This window comes from Rhea pennata, chromosome 22 (genome assembly GCF_028389875.1).
Source record: "Rhea pennata isolate bPtePen1 chromosome 22, bPtePen1.pri, whole genome shotgun sequence".
NCBI classification, from domain to species: domain Eukaryota; kingdom Metazoa; phylum Chordata; class Aves; order Rheiformes; family Rheidae; genus Rhea; species Rhea pennata.
The window spans coordinates 2,183,872-2,198,676 of NC_084684.1; the positions used below are offsets into that span (position 1 = coordinate 2,183,872).

Below are 14,805 nucleotides of genomic sequence, written 5' to 3' on the forward strand. Positions count from 1 at the left end.
GGCGAGCGGCGCTCCTGCGGGCGGCGGGGCGCGTGGGGCGGCTGTCGTGCCCCCCGCCGCCGCCGCCGCCCCACGCCCCCCACCGCCGCCGCCGCCCCACGCCCGGCCCTACCGCCTCCGCGGCCTCCTCGGGCTCCTCGGCCACGCTGCCGAAGCTGCTGGCGCTGGACGACGAGCGGGAGAAATCCCGCGGCGGCTCCGGCTTCTCCGTCCTGCGTGGGGACGCCCGGCCTGGGCCACGCTGTCCCTCCGCTGCCGCCGCCGCCGCGCCGCCCCGTCCCCGCGCCAGCCCGGCCGAGCACCGCCTCGTGCCCCTGAGCCACCGTGTCCCCGCACCGCGCCACCCCCATGCCCCCTCGCGCCACCCCCCCCCCGCCCCCACGCGCTGCCTCATCCCCACGCAGCCGCGTCTCCACGCCACCCAGCCCGCGCGCCCCCGGCCCCCCGCCGCGCCCCCCAACCTGTTCCTGGCGGTGGGCATCTCGGGCGAGCTCTGCGCCGACGAGGCCTGGGAGGCGGGCGGCGGGGGCCCCGGCGTGGTGGCACCGGGCGGGCTGTCCCTGGCGGGGGGACGGGGCGGGTGGGCAGGGCGGCGGGTGCCCCGGCCCCCCCACCCCACCCCACCCCACCCCGTGCACCCCGGCACCCACCTCTGCTCCTGCACCTCCTGGATGTTCTCGATGCCGATGGCGCTGCTGCGGCGCGAGCCCAGGGGCCCCGGGCGCTTCCGCGTGGGGCTCTTGCCGGGCACGAGCAGGGCCTGCGGGGCACGGGGGGCTCAGGGGCGCGGGGCGGCGTGGGGCGGCGTGGGGCGACGCGGGGCGGCGTGGGGCGACGCGGGGCGGGGGACACTCACCTCCTCCACGGTGCCGATGCCGATGGCGCTGCCGCGACGTCCGCGCCGGCTCCCGGGCACCAGCAGCGACTGGCGAGGCAGCACCCACCGCCCGTCACCCGCAGCGTGGGGCTGGCGGGCGGGGCTCGGCGCAGGGGCGGGGCTCGAGCGGGGGAGGGGCGTGGCCACGGATGGAGGGGGCGTGGCCAGGAGGAAGTGGGCTGGCTCCGATGCAGGGACGTGAATGGGAGTGGGGGCCCCGGGGCCAGGCCGGGGAGGGGCGTGGCCTCGGGGCGAAGGGGGCGTGGCCCCCGGGGGGGCCTGCCCTGGGGCAAAGGGGCGGGGCCCGGGGCGGGGGGGGCGTGGCGTGGCCCAGGGGGCGTGGCAGGGGGCATGGCCCCAGAGACAGACTCAGCAGAAAGCGCGAGAGGGGGCGGGGCTCCGGGACGGGAGGGGCGTGGCGTGGCCCAGGGGGCGTGGCAGGGGGCGTGGCCGCCGGGCCAGGCTCAGCAGACAGCGCGGGAGGGGGCGTGGCCCGGGGCGGGAGGGGCGTGGCGTGGCCCGGGGGGCGTGGCCCCCGGGGCCAGACTCAGCAGACAGCGCGGGAGTGGGGCGTGGCTCCGCGCGGCAGGGGGCGGGGCCATCTCGGCGAGGCCCCGCCCCCTCCGCCCGCGGCTCACCTTGAAGGACTCGAAGAAGCTGCCGGCGCCGCCGGCGCCGTTCTCGGGCCGCTCCTCGTCGGGGCCGAGCCCCAGCATGGCCTGGCTGTGCGCGTGCAGCTCCTCGTGCAGCGTCTCCAGCAGCGCCGCCCGCGTCCGCTCCTGCGGCGACACCGGCGCCGGCTGCAGCACCCGGCACGCGCGCACGGCGCGGCACGGCCGGCGCCCGCAGCCGAGCCGCCGCGGGGCTCACCTCCAGCTTGGCGAACTTGTCGGCCCGGTAGCAGGCGTACTCGGCGTTGATGAGCTTGGTGAGCAGGAACTCCTGAAACTCGGGGCCCTGCGAGGCCGAGGAGCCGCCCCGGTGGGTGCCGGCCCGCGACGCCCCCCGCGGCACCCGCGGCACCCGCCGCCGCCGCTCACCTTCCTGAAGACGGCGGGGTCGGGCAGCGGGGGGCCGAAGAAGGGCACGTCGTCCCGCGCCGTGACGGAGACCTGCAGCATGGGGGGGGGGGGGGCACGGCAGCATCAGGGCTCGGCGCTGCGCGGCGCCGATGGGGAGACCGAGGCACGGGGAGACGGGCAGGGCGCGCGGCGGTGGGGGGGACCCGGGCACCTGGGCTGCACCGATGGCACTCCTCTGCCCGCGCCCGGACACCTCGGACCTTGCCAAGCAGCGAACGAGAGACCCCGACGTCCAGGTGCTCCCAACCCTGTGGGGCGAGAGGCCCCAGCACCGGGCGCCCCGCACCCAGAGGCAGGAGGGGACCGGGCGCCCCGTACCTTGTAGAGGGTGCCCTGGGAGCTGGCCTGCTCGAGCTGCACCACCACGTAGGCGTGCAAGAAGTTGGAGGCGATCATGTCGGGCACGAAGGGGGTGTTCTCATCCTGGAAGACGATGGCCACGATGTCGTTGCCGATGTGGCGCTTGCGCTGCAGCTGCAGGCGAGGGGGACAGGAGAGGCGCGGGTCAGCGGCGGGAGGGCACCCGGTGGGCGCTCTGCGGCGGGCGCCTACCTGCTGGGCATCGCCCTCGGTGTAGGGCAGCTTGGTGGAGACATGGAACATGATCTCCTTGTCGCGGAAGTGGCAGTACACTGACTCGGTGCCCGTCTGCCCGTGCGTCACGTCCAGGCCGCCCCGAAACCTGCCGCGGCGCCAAGACAGGGCTGAGGCTGGTGGGCACCGCGGTGCAGGGCAGGGGGACGCTCCGGGGTGCGCCCGCTGCCTCGCTCACCCCTTGAAGTCCTGCAGCTTGACCTTCTGGCCAAGGAAGTCGAGGAACTCCACGAAGGCCGGGCTCTCCTCCGTGGTGCCAAACAGCTCCTCCTCGGAGGTCTGTGGTGGGCACCAGCGCAGCACCAGCACCCAGCACCGGTGTCAGCACCCACCACCCCTTTCCCCTTGGTTACCTGGCCCAGCTTTTGGTAGATGACGCCAAATTTGAAGTTATTGCTGATGACGTGCTCATCGAAGGCCACGATGAGGCGGGAGGCCTGCAGACATCGAGAGGGGCTGTGTTGGCACGGTGGAGGCGGGGGCACCCCAGGGTGCCTGTTCCGCCTCCCCCCGTGCCGCCGCTCACCTTGGGGTAGAGCACGGGGTAGAAGCGGTCGACGTTGATGTCTTCACACACCAGCTACGGGGAGAAAGCAAGGTGGGGAGCAGGGTGCGGGCACAGCGCAGGCGCGCGGGGCAGACAGGGGCACCCACCTTGGCCATCTGCACCACGTTGGGGAACTCGGCAAGGCAGGAGATGGGCACCACGTCGTGCAGCGTGCGGGTGCGGGTGCTGCGTGGGGAGCCAGGCGTCAGCGCAGCAGTGGCTCGGTCCCCCCCCGGCACCCGCCAGCACCCTGCTCACCGCAGCAGTAGGTGGAGGTGCTCCTGCTCGTCGTACTTGAGGGAGAAGACGAGGTGGCCCAGGGTGGCATCCAGTGAGTAGTAGTTGAAGTGCTCCTGCAAGACAGGCAGAGTGTCCTTGGGGTGGGTGCTGGGCACACATGACCTGCAAAGGGGTGGAGGCACCCTTCCACAGGCCACCAGACCCACTGGCCAGGGGGACCTGGTGGCACCCGTGCCATGGGGCACCTGTGCCAGCCATGCACCCATGCCATAGGGTTCCTGTGGCCTTTGAGCACCCACGCCATGGGACACCTCCACCATGGGGTAGCTGCTGGCACCCATTCCCATGGAGCACCCATATCTGCTGGCACCCATTCCCATGGAGCACCCATGTCCCTCCCCCCAACAGCCACGCTTCTGGTGCACCCACATCTCTAGCTGCCCTTATCCATGGGCACCTGTGCCTGAAGGCACGTATGTCCATGGGCACCAACGACCGAAGGCACCCACGCCCGCACACACCCAGGCCCACGGTGCACCCATATCCGTCGGCACCGTTATTTGCAAGCACACGTACCACGAAGCACCAATGTTCGTGGGGATCCCACATCCCTCTGCACCCATGCCCATGGCTACCCATACCTGAAAGCACACATGCTGTGGGGCACCTGTGCCAACGGGGACCCCATGCCGACGTCCCTGAGCATCCGTGCCCGTGGGGCACCCACATCCATGGACTCCCACGTCCCTGAGCATCCGTGCCCGTGGGGCACCCACACCCCACGCCCAGGGCACCGGCGCTCACCTTGCCCAGGAAATGCTTGCGGTAGATCTTGGCCGTGTGGTTGCACTCGAGCTTAGCGCGGGTGCCGGGTGCTGGCAGGGGGCTGGGGACGGGCGTCCCGCTGAGCTGGTGGTTGGTGCCCTCGATCCAGTAACCCCCGAACTGCGGCAGCAGGATGAGGGGGAACGGCCCTTCCCGGCCCAGCACCTAGCGCCGGCAGCGGAGATGGGTGCTGGGGCGGCACCCGCGCCCGCCCGGCACCCGCGCGCGCGGGCGGCGGTGTTACCTCGTGGACGCTGGGGTAGGGGATGTAGTCCTCCTCCGTCTGCAAGACACCGCGGCGAGGGCGTCAGGGCCGCGCGCCCGTCCCCACGGGACGCCCGACGCACCCGTGGGTGCCCCCCCCTTACCTTGAGGGGCGGCGGGCAGGCGTAGCGCGGCTCCGCCATCCTGCTTCCCTGCCGGAGGCAAAGGGGCGCTGAGCGCCGGGCGCCCGCCGGCCCCGCGTCCGAGCCCCCCGGTACCCCCCGTGCCAAGGCCTTACCGTGCGGTGTGGGGGGGGTGGGATGCGTCTAGGTGGCCCGGGGGGGGCCCGGGTGGCCCATGGCTTTTCCTGGGAGGGGGGGAGAGGAGAAGTGGGCGAGCCTGGACCCCGCCGGCGCCCCTCGGCTTTCCGGCTTCGGGGACCCAGGCGTTTCAGCATCGCCTCGCCCCCTCCCCAAACTCACGGCACGGCACGCTTGCCCGGACCCCTCGGTGCTCCTGCGGCGGCGTTACCCCTGAAGCCTAACGGTGGCTTTACTCGCTGCTGTTTGGCAGCCTCGCTCACCTCTCAGCGGGAGCATCCCGGGCCAGGGGGACCCCGCAGCGCCCAGGACGGCGGGGGCGCAGGGGGGAGGAGGAGGAGGAGGAGGAGGAGGAGGAAGTCGGGGGGAGGACCCGGGACCGAGGCCGCGCAAACCCAGGGCGGCCGCCGCCGCCGCCCCCGCCCCGGCACCTGCAGCGCCGGACACCCGGCGGCGGCCCGCGGGGCGCCCCCTGCCGGCGGCCGCGGCAGCACCATGGACAGCGGCCGGGGCTGCAGCGCCGAGCACCTGCCCCCCAGCGCCCCCCGAGCCCCGCACCGGCCCCGGCCGCCCCGCACCTGCCCCCCAGCGCCCCCCAGCCGCCCCTCACCGGCCCCGGCCACCAGGCGCCTGCCCCCCAGCCCCCCCCCCGAGCCCCTCACCGGCCCCGGCCGCCCCGCACCTGCCCCCCCAGCTCCCCCCCGAGCCCCTCACCTGCCCCGGCCGCCCGCGCCTGCCCCCCAGCGCCCCCCAGCCGCCCCGCACCGGCCCCGGCCACCCGGCGCCTGCCCCCCAGCCCCCCCCCCCCGAGCCCCGCACCGGCCCCGGCCGCCCCGCGCCTGCCCCCCAGCGCCCTCCCACCCGCCCCGCACCGGCCCCGGCCGACCCGCACCTGCCCCCCAGCGCCCCCCACACACCCGCCTGTCACTGGCCCCAGCCGCCCCGCACCTGCCCCCCCAGCAAACGCAGGGCCGGGCCGGGGGAGCCACGGGGGGCGACTTATGGGGCCAGCTCGAGCCGCAGGAGAGGGGCCTGGGGGACGGGGGCCGATGCGGGGGGCCAGACGTGGGGCACAAGGTGGGGGGCAGCTGGGAGGGGGGTTAAGGGGCAGGTTGGGTGCAGGTGGGGGGGGAAACGGGGCAGTTGGGTTAGGACCAGTCAGACCCGGTGAGGGGCGGGGGGGCAGGTGCGGGGCGGCCGGGGCCGATGAGGGGCCGGGGGGGGGCGCTGGGGGGCAGGTGCAGGGCGGTCGGGGGGGGGGCGCTGGGAGGCAGGTGCGGGGCGGCCGCGGGCGGCGGGGGCCGGTGCGGGGCCGGCCGGGGGGACCGGGGGGGGCCGGGCGCGGGGCCGGCCGGGGGGCTGGGGGGGGCCGGGGGGGGCCGGGCGCCCCCGGTGCCCCGGTGCGGGTCCCGCGGCGCGGCCGCAGCATCCGCCGCTCGCCGGTGAAGGTGACCGGAGCCGCCGCGCAGCGCCGCGCCGCAGCGGGGCCGGGCCGGGGCCGGCGGCACTCACCGGAGCGGGAGCCGGAGCCGGAGCGGGAGCCGCGGCCGGGCCGCAGCGCGGCGGAGCGCAGGCGAGGCGAGGCGGGCCGAGGCGGGCCGGGCCGGGCCGGGCCGGGCCGGGCCCCGCCGCTGGGCGCCGGGCGCTGCGCGCGTCACGTGCGGCGCGGGCGGGCGGGGCGGCGGCGGCGGCACCGCGACCCCCCCGGGCCCGGCCCCGGGGCACCCCGCACCCCGCCCTCCTCCTCCGCCTCCTCCTCCCCGCCCGCTGCTGCACCGGTGCCGCCTGCGGTGCCCGCTCCCTCCCTTCCTCCACACCCTCCTCCTCCTCCTCTGCCGCCGCCCCCCCCCCCGCCAGCCGCGCACCTCCTCCCTCCATCCCACCGCTGCCTCCCGGGGCGCCCCGCAGCTCCCCAGGGCTTCCACCCCCCACGGAGCACCCACCCTGCCTCCTCCCTCCACACCCGAGGTGCTCCAGCCATCCATCCCTCCATCCCAGAGCACCTGAGATGCTCCATCCCTCCACACCCGAGGTGCTCTGTCCATCCATCCCTCCATCCCAGAGCACCTGAGATGCTCCATCCCTCCACACCCGAGGTGCTCTGTCCATCCATCCCTCCATCCCAGAGCACCTGAGATGCTCCATCCCTCCACACCCGAGGTGCTCTGTCCATCCATCCCTCCATCCCAGAGCACCCGAGATGCTCCATCCCTCCACACCCGAGGTGCTCTGTCCATCCATCCCTCCATCCCAGAGCACCTGAGATGCTCCATCCCTCCACACCCGAGGTGCTCTGTCCATCCATCCCTCCATCCCAGAGCACCCGAGATGCTCCATCCCTCCACACCCGAGGTGCTCCAGCCATCCACACCTCCCTGAGCACCTGGGGCACCCCATACATCTCTGAACAGTTGGTGCACCCCATCTCTCCCCCTCCCTCCCCAAATACCTAGGCTGCCCCATCCACCCCTGCAGGCCCCTTGCTCCGCTCCCTCGGGCACAGGCAACCTCTGGGGCTCGGCCCCAAGGCCCCATCTACCCAGGGCCAGACCTAGCTTTGCGCCAGCAAGATCCCCTCCACAGGGAAGGCCTTCACCGAGCTTTCCAGGGAAAGCCAGGCTGGAGCAACCGCTGCCTGCAGGGTGCCTGGGAGCCGCTGGGAACCGCCGGCACCGTTGACTCGCCGCCAGAGCGAAGGTTTCTGGTGCGGGGAGACGTTTTCGCACCAGCCCTCGAGGCTCACAGCAACGGCCCCGTTGACTCTGGGCCGCGCCAGGTAAACGCGATTCAACTTCACTGATCCGAGCGAAGTTCAAACAAAACGAAACAAAGCCCGATGCTTTACGCAACACGTTAAAACAGGAGCAGCTAGACCATGGGTATGCACTTTAATAAGGCTTCCACAGCTCAAATGACAAGTTTAGTCCAATATGTTTGCAAATACAGACAAAACAGTAAATGTGCCTTTGCTCACACCTTGTTCCTGTTTCCTCTGCGTGCTTGTAAGATACAGCGATACCAAGGCCATTACCTTGATCTGCTACCTCCGTAAATGCGAGTACGTCCCGGTTTACAATTCTTCCTGGCAAAGTTGCGAAAGTTAGCTTTGCAACGCTTTAAGCTCAAGGAAGAGACTCGTAACAAAAAAAAAAAAAAAAAAAACAGAACAAAACAAAACAAACAAAAAAAAAATCCCACCAAACAAACAAAAGATCCAAAACCCCAGCAAACTGAAAAAAATATCAACTTTCCATGGACTATGTACACAAGTGAGTGCTTCAGTCTAGGAAGAATAAAACCCTCGTCTAGGTTTCCAAAGGAAGGAGAAGCTTAGTGCTTCGTCGAGCACTAACGGCGGCAAACTGAATTCATGCTCAAGTCTTTACCTTGGGAAAGAATAAGCTGCTGGGCTGCGCTGCTTCGGCCCGCGGCCAGAGCCCCGAGAGGCACCGAGGCCGGGGGCACGGTTAAGGCAGGAGTCGTCTCGGCCCCAGGCTCCCCCTTTACGAATCCTTTCGGAGCCGCTTTTAACACCTCTGCCCCCTCCCCGTTCCCCCGCTCGCTCCCACCGTCGGGGACGAGAACGGAGACGGGCGAAAATCCAACAAGACAGCGAGGAAAACGATGGGGACCATCGCTTAACAGAGGGCAGCTATAATTCTCTAGATAAAAGGGGCATTTTAAAAGGAACACTATCAAGGTTACCGGGCCCGATTTCCCGTGTATTAATACACCCTCCCCTTCCACACGCAGCCCTAACCCCGCCGGCAGCCTGCAAAGCTCCTGCGCTTTTTCATAGCCGTTTGGCTTCGGCAGTCCGTTTAAAAAAAAAAAAAAAAAAAAAAAAACGAAGCTGATGCTGCAGCAACCCAACTGGCACGGTCCGTCTCAAGCACCAGCGCCCCAACTCAGTGAAAGACTTCTGCTACGGAAACAAGGTTAAGTCTCAAGGTAATGGGAAACAGCTAACTTTATTATGGAGATACCTTGACAGTGCCCTTTTAAGCCTGGAAGTGGTACACTATTTCCTGCTACTAATATTCAATCAGGATAGGAAGAGATCCTTTCTGGGAGCTACAGGAGATGTAAAAGAAAGAAAAAAGAAAAAAAAATCATTAGTGCATTCCTGAAAACAAGGAGAACAGAGGGAAAACCTCTTTTTACATGGAAAACACACCACCCAAGTACGACACTCAACCCCTTCGGTATCTCCAGTTCCAGCAAAGAACGGTTCAAAGCTCGCAAAGCGACTGGCAGAGCGCAAACCATTTCTGGCTCTTGGCAGTAACATACTGGAGAAGGATGTTATCAAAAGTCGTTAAAATATTCCACGTTTCTAAAAACACAGTTCACAGAGAGAAAGACCATGTGATTATTGAAAGTTAAGATCGTCATGTTTGGAAGTAAAACTGCAAAAAGGCGAGTGGCTGAGAAATCAAACCTCCGGAGAGGGCGAGGAAGGCGGCCCCCCACCTCCTTCGCCCCTCCGGCGCTACGAGTCACTGATGGAAGGCTTTCGTAGGCAGACCACGGCTTACACTTTGGGTAAATATATGACGTTGGAAAGAGCTAGACATTCTTCACAATTAACAATTTCTTTACTTCCATGCTGCTCGGAAAGAGTAATAGTGGATCAAAGACAGGATTATCTGTAAGCAGGTTACGCCTAAAGAGTTACTGGAGAACAGATCAAGATGTTTTTGATCTACTGCATTACAATTCCTTTTTGGACAGACGAGCGTGGTACGAAATCTGAGTCAGGAAACACACGCGAACGCCACTGTCTCCCTCGCTAGAAACGCCTGCCTGTAAACATGATACATTGTTACTGCTACTAAACTTTTCAACCTTACTTTTGCTTTATTAAATATAAAATTTGAAACGTTCTCTTGAAGTCAGGATGTCCTTCAGTGCAATCTGCTTTGACATAAGGCATTTTTGGAGGCAGTCATTTCAGAATGGGTTTCTGCCTTCTGGAAGAGTCAAGCAACTGTTCAGTCCTGTATCCACCTTTTCTTTTAATGCCCTACCATGTCAAAATCCTCTTCCCTTCTGGTCGCTCCTCTGCCGCCAGCATGTATAAAAACCATCAATGTCCAAGTAAACCAGTCCCTGAGGGGCAAGAAGACAACCACCGAGAGATTACACGCTTGCAAGATGGAGCTGAAGGTAGTGCGGGCTTAAATAAAGGGGAAAAAAACAAAAACAACACAACACAAACAGACTCTCACCTTTAAATCCTTCTTCAGGCATACAAACTGGAGATGGGGGAGGAGGGGAAAAAAAAGCATCACGTTAGAAGTCTCTTGACAGTCATTTCTAAAAGGATCTTTTATCTGCGCGAGAGCATACTGCAGCTTTCAGCTGAATCTTCGATTGACAATTACAGGAACGCTTCAATGTCTCTGCTTTCCCTTGTGTTTCTACAGCCCAAGGCGCCCTTCCCAAGCCGGTCCTAGGTGGCCACAAATGCTTTTGCCAGAAGCGCGGCAGCAAGGCAGCTTCCCCGAACCCCAGCGCCCCCCCAACGGGGCCTGCGTGGCCCCCTTACCTTGCATAACGTCGTCCATCGCTGCGTAATCCGCAATTGGTTCGTCAGCCTGGAAAGCAAACCAGACTCTAAGCTTACTAGCTTAAAAATTACTTAATATTAGCGCTTCCTAGGGTGCGCAGACACACAGGTAGGGAGCACTCCTGATTTAGTTCTCCTTTAGGCTGGTAAGCACACACAGCTTAGCAGGAAAGACCAGCTAATAAACGCTCTTTAAAGAAGCTGACCCTCCCCTCCCCTAGCAGGGCAGGAGCTCGAGGAGGAAGAACTGGTTAACGAGGTTAATTAGGCCACTCTGCTTACTGCTCCCAAGCGTGAAGAACAAGCAGCAAGACCGAGAGCCACGGGTGGGCACGTCTGCGGCACGGCAGCTCTCACGCACCCTGGAGCGCATTTCTCTCCGGTTGTACAAAAATCAGATGGACTCTCCGCTTTTCCTTGCTCTCTTTGCAACCCCAACCTCATTTAGCAGCCACCTCACTCGCACGTTACCTTTAATAAAATGACAGATTCGGGGATGACTCCCAGGCTGCCGAGTGTTGCGGTGTCATCGCTTAGTATCTTGCCGTCGATTGACAAATTCTGGTCGAACGGGGCAACTGAAAATGCATGCATGATCTGTGCCAACACAACGAATGAGACACACTGATTTTGAGCAGAGGAAAAGACACCACCGAGCGACATAAAAATATCACCTGTTCAGAAGAGCAACATGTACCTTTCGATACCACCTGAGATCTTCCACGACTCCCCCACTGCTCCCCCCTCCAGCCTTACACGCTTGCTGTTTCACATTTTCTTACTCAAGCTGCTCCGCTCCTTTACCCTCCCCAAAAAGAGACAGTACCAGAAGCCACGCTCCCGGGAGCGGAAATGCCTTACCTGTATTTTCAGCTCTTTCAACGTCTGATTAGCAGAAACAAGCAGCGCCTTTTCCCCTCTGACTTTCCGGTGCCGCGTGCTCCGCCTGATGCCCTGCTTTTGGTAAGTGATATAGTTCTGGTGCGAGATCTTTTGGCGCTTCGCACTGCCGTTGGTCTAGAGGAAAAAAAAAGAGAGAAATCAGGAGTCTGACTCTGAGATTCACTGAAAATACACCCACCACCCCCTTGCCAGGAGACACGTCTCCTCACTCTGGCCCTCGTTGGGAACTCGATATACCAGGAATGCTCAAAGTGGCCCAAACACCTTTTTGAACATGCGGCTGCCATTGGGGAGGAGGTGGATGAGCAAAGTTGCACATCAGCTCATGGAGTTTCTTCAAAAAGCACCGATTGGAAACGTACCCAGGAGCACACGGGCACAAAACTAGCCTGGGAAAGGGAACACCCCCGCCATGTGCAATATGACTATTACAATAAACACACTTAATTTAACATCCTGTTGTTTTCTCTTTTGCCTGCTGGCAATAAACAGAAGAGAAGAAACTATCCCGTCATGCCGATTCCTGGACATTCAGAGCTGGACTTTCCAGCACCTCAGAGGACAGTGCAGAAATGAGGAACCTTGCAGTATTTTTGATCTCTACCTGGTTAAAATCTGGGTCTTGTTCCCCCTCTGGTTTGTTTTCCTCCCTTTCCTCTTCAGCTTCTGAGCTGCTCACGTTCAGCTCTGGAGCAGCGTCCTTCATTACCTGAAGTTATAAAAATCATTCTCCGTAACTAACCCGACAGCAGAAACCCAGACTGTCACATCATGGCAAACAGCTTTCAGAGACTTCTGGGATGCCACCTTGATCAAATGAACCGAAACAAGGCAGGGGAAAAAAATAATAAAAAATAAATAAAAAAAAAAAATCACAGGAATCTACTCCACACGCTCTGCAAAGACTTCCCTTCCCACTGCTTCAACCCAGGGGGAGAGCAGTCGGCTATGGGGAACACGTGCAGCTTGTCAAGTTCCCCTGTCGAATCGCAGGTGCTGGCTAAAGATCAAACTCTCACTGCGAGGACATCCTGCTTCCCGCGGCTCAGGACTTCCCCTCCTCTCTAGGCAAAGGGAAAGTCTCCAGGGGCCTGAACTGATTTCTTTCCCATTAGCTGGCTGCTTCTCTGCTCAGCTAAATGTACTGCAAAAGCCAGAACATAGAGAAAGGAATATTATCTGTAATTTGTACATTTATCTCTGCCTGTAGCAGACGGACAGAGGCACTCCTCACGGTTATTTATGGGTCTGAAGTTCATTGGTAAGTAAATGAAATTTAAATAATTTACAAAAACATATACAGACTCAAGCTTCCTTTTTATTTAGAAGTTACACCACAGGAAGCATGGATGCGCTAGGTTTACGCACATATCTACGCTTTGGCTGGGATCCGCAAGAGGACACAGGGGACAGGAGCACTCTCCTTCCTGGAGACTAAGAGCACACTTATCCATCGTTGCATTTGCAATTCGAGATGCAATCACAGCTCCCAAACATGCAGCAGGAACCCACAGCACCCTCCGGGTTCCCAGGACGCTGCCCTTCGGCGAACGCGCCCTCGACACCCGCCTGCCGCTGCTTCACGACGCCTCGGCCTCCCTCTTTTCGCTTCAAAAAGACAGGAGGTGCCCCGGGCCCCCGCTCCGAGCCGCGGGAGGCGAGAACAGTGGCGAGGGAGCGGCAAACGCTCCCCGACTTTTCCAGTCGACATCGATCTGCCGATCTCCCGACACGGGCCTCGGGATTCAACCTCAAGACAGGCTGCAAGCCCGCGGCCAGCAACCGCAGACCACACGTGCTGCGCTGCGTAGCCTACGTCTTACGCCCAGGCTCCAGCGCCCAGCAAACCTCGAGGCTCTGGCTCTTCCCTTCGCCTGAAGATGCTGCGCTTTGCAAACTTATCATGTGGCCGAGTCCAATCCCTAGAGGATGGGGAAGCTTAGGAGACCCGCTAGTAACTAGCTGTTCGTGCCAAATACTCTCAAATCTTTTAGACATCAGTTCAGATCAGAACTACCTGCAACCGAGCAGGGTTACTGCCCCATCCTGGAGGCTGGTGGGGGGATCTGCTCTGCTGCGTCCTTCAAAAATCCTAGTGCAATGAACTATTGCTGACCCGCGTTCAGAGACCTCGAGCCTCCTGTTGTCACCTGGCATCTTATTTGAGCTTGCACGAGCCTTGGTTTCCTCCACAAAGAATAAAATCGCCCCAATGAGGAGGACTGAGGCTTATTGTAACAAACTTTCAGATACCTAGAAAGCAAATTCTAGAGACTATATTGATCCCTTAAGACACCACTGAAACAGAAACATAATTCAGAACTTCAGAGGGCATCTTCAAAGCCACCTTGAAGTTATTGCTACTTCGTCAGCATGGAGGCTGAAGAACTTATTTCTATCTAGGAATAAATGTGGTGTTAGCAGCCAAGAAAGGAAGTGACAAATAGAGATCAGGTAGAGCCTGATAACACAATTAAGACAACAGAAACTGCTATAACATTGCCTAAAATATTCCGAGCAGGGCACATCCATTATACAGAGACCACCAAAAGGATTCAATGTGGCAGAAGGAAGCCTGGAAAAAAGCAAGCTTTCAGAGCAGTTACAGCCCGATTTTAGTATTTGCTATTTTTGCCCAACAAAGCAATAGCTTGGAAGAGCGTCAGAGTTTGGTGCTTTCTGCCCATAAAAAGCAGCCGCGCACAGCACCCTGATCACAGATCACCAAGGCACCATAACCAGCAGGTCCCACCCCGCGGGGATGCGGCAGACTGCGTGAGCTTTCTCGTCGCTGGGCTCGGGGAGCTATTTCTTTATTTAGCCGTTTGGCTCCTTAACCGATCGGCGCAGTTTCCGTTACACGAAACGGAGCCAAGATCAGCAGCAGCCACGGGAGCGATCCATACCTTTTTATTATCCACCACTTTATGGATGTAGATGGTTGCTTGGGTGTACTCACGCAAGTCCCGCTGCTGTTGGCATAACAGCCCTTCTCTGCATTCTGGACAGAGTTCTGGGGAGGCACAAAGGAAAATAAGTTTAATTGCCTCTGCTCCTTGGAGATGCTGAATCGAGGGCTGCACCTGCCCAACGCTTCTCGTGCGAGCCTGGAGCAGCTCACGTACCAAGGGGCATACGCCAAACTCAAGCGTTTACTGCGACTGCTAGGCTTCCACCCCCTTAGATCTCAGCCTTTATCCGAAAGGGGCCATTTCCGTGGGATTCAGCACAGATTAGCAAAACAATATAGCGCTGTTGGCAGCAGAGAAGAGAGGATGCACTCACTGGGCTCGGAGTCGTAAAGCGCGCTCTCGGGGTCCGCCCCAGCAGCTTGCGTCCTGATGATTTTGATGACGTGATCCACAACAAACAGTTTTTGAATCCTCTCCCACTCACTGGGCCATATTAGAGCTATACTGTGCAAAGAAACAAGAACGTGCTTTATGCCATTGAAAAGTCAGGCCTCGAGCGCTCGGCGCAAACAGGGTCGCTCTTCTGAACAGTCCCCCATTTTCTCTTTAGTTTGTTAATGAAAGAAAAGCAATGAAAACGACCCATAACCCAAGCTGTATGAGAAAACCCGTGTACCCAAGACAACAGAGAAACAGTAGCCTGCTATTAGGGACGCTGCTACGCTCCAG

At 61.8% G+C, this 14,805-nt stretch overlaps 2 protein-coding genes across 5 annotated transcripts in view; both read right to left on the reverse strand.

Annotated features, from left to right (window-relative positions):
- Positions 1-5: 5 nt before the first annotated feature.
- On the reverse strand, positions 6-4,572 carry RAP1GAP (RAP1 GTPase activating protein; the record flags this gene model as incomplete). Its single annotated transcript, XM_062593060.1, has 18 exons — positions 4,534-4,572; positions 4,410-4,448; positions 4,145-4,330; positions 3,359-3,453; positions 3,208-3,286; positions 3,080-3,133; positions 2,907-2,990; positions 2,732-2,832; positions 2,512-2,641; positions 2,278-2,433; positions 1,918-1,989; positions 1,748-1,834; positions 1,516-1,656; positions 857-925; positions 651-760; positions 462-560; positions 113-212; positions 6-14 (listed from the first exon to the last, which is right to left on the reverse strand). Coding segments are annotated over exons 1-18 (1,650 nt in total), but the record flags the coding sequence as incomplete, so codon positions are not given.
- Positions 4,573-7,560: 2,988 nt separating this feature from the next.
- USP48 (ubiquitin specific peptidase 48) overlaps positions 7,561-14,805 on the reverse strand; it is a 34,342-nt gene continuing 27,097 nt past the window's right edge. For 3 of the 4 annotated variants that reach the window (XM_062593334.1, XM_062593333.1, XM_062593332.1), the window contains exons 20-27: positions 14,450-14,580; positions 14,071-14,177; positions 11,769-11,873; positions 11,123-11,278; positions 10,733-10,858; positions 10,241-10,289; positions 9,921-9,947; positions 7,561-9,801 (exon numbers count right to left, since the gene is read on the reverse strand). In XM_062593334.1, coding sequence (XP_062449318.1) covers positions 9,779-9,801; positions 9,921-9,947; positions 10,241-10,289; positions 10,733-10,858; positions 11,123-11,278; positions 11,769-11,873; positions 14,071-14,177; positions 14,450-14,580 — 724 coding nt within the window. In that variant the 3' untranslated portion in view covers positions 7,561-9,778. The remainder of the gene's footprint in view (positions 9,802-9,920; positions 9,948-10,240; positions 10,290-10,732; positions 10,859-11,122; positions 11,279-11,768; positions 11,874-14,070; positions 14,178-14,449; positions 14,581-14,805) is intronic. The other variant, XR_009960547.1, reaches the window with a different exon arrangement.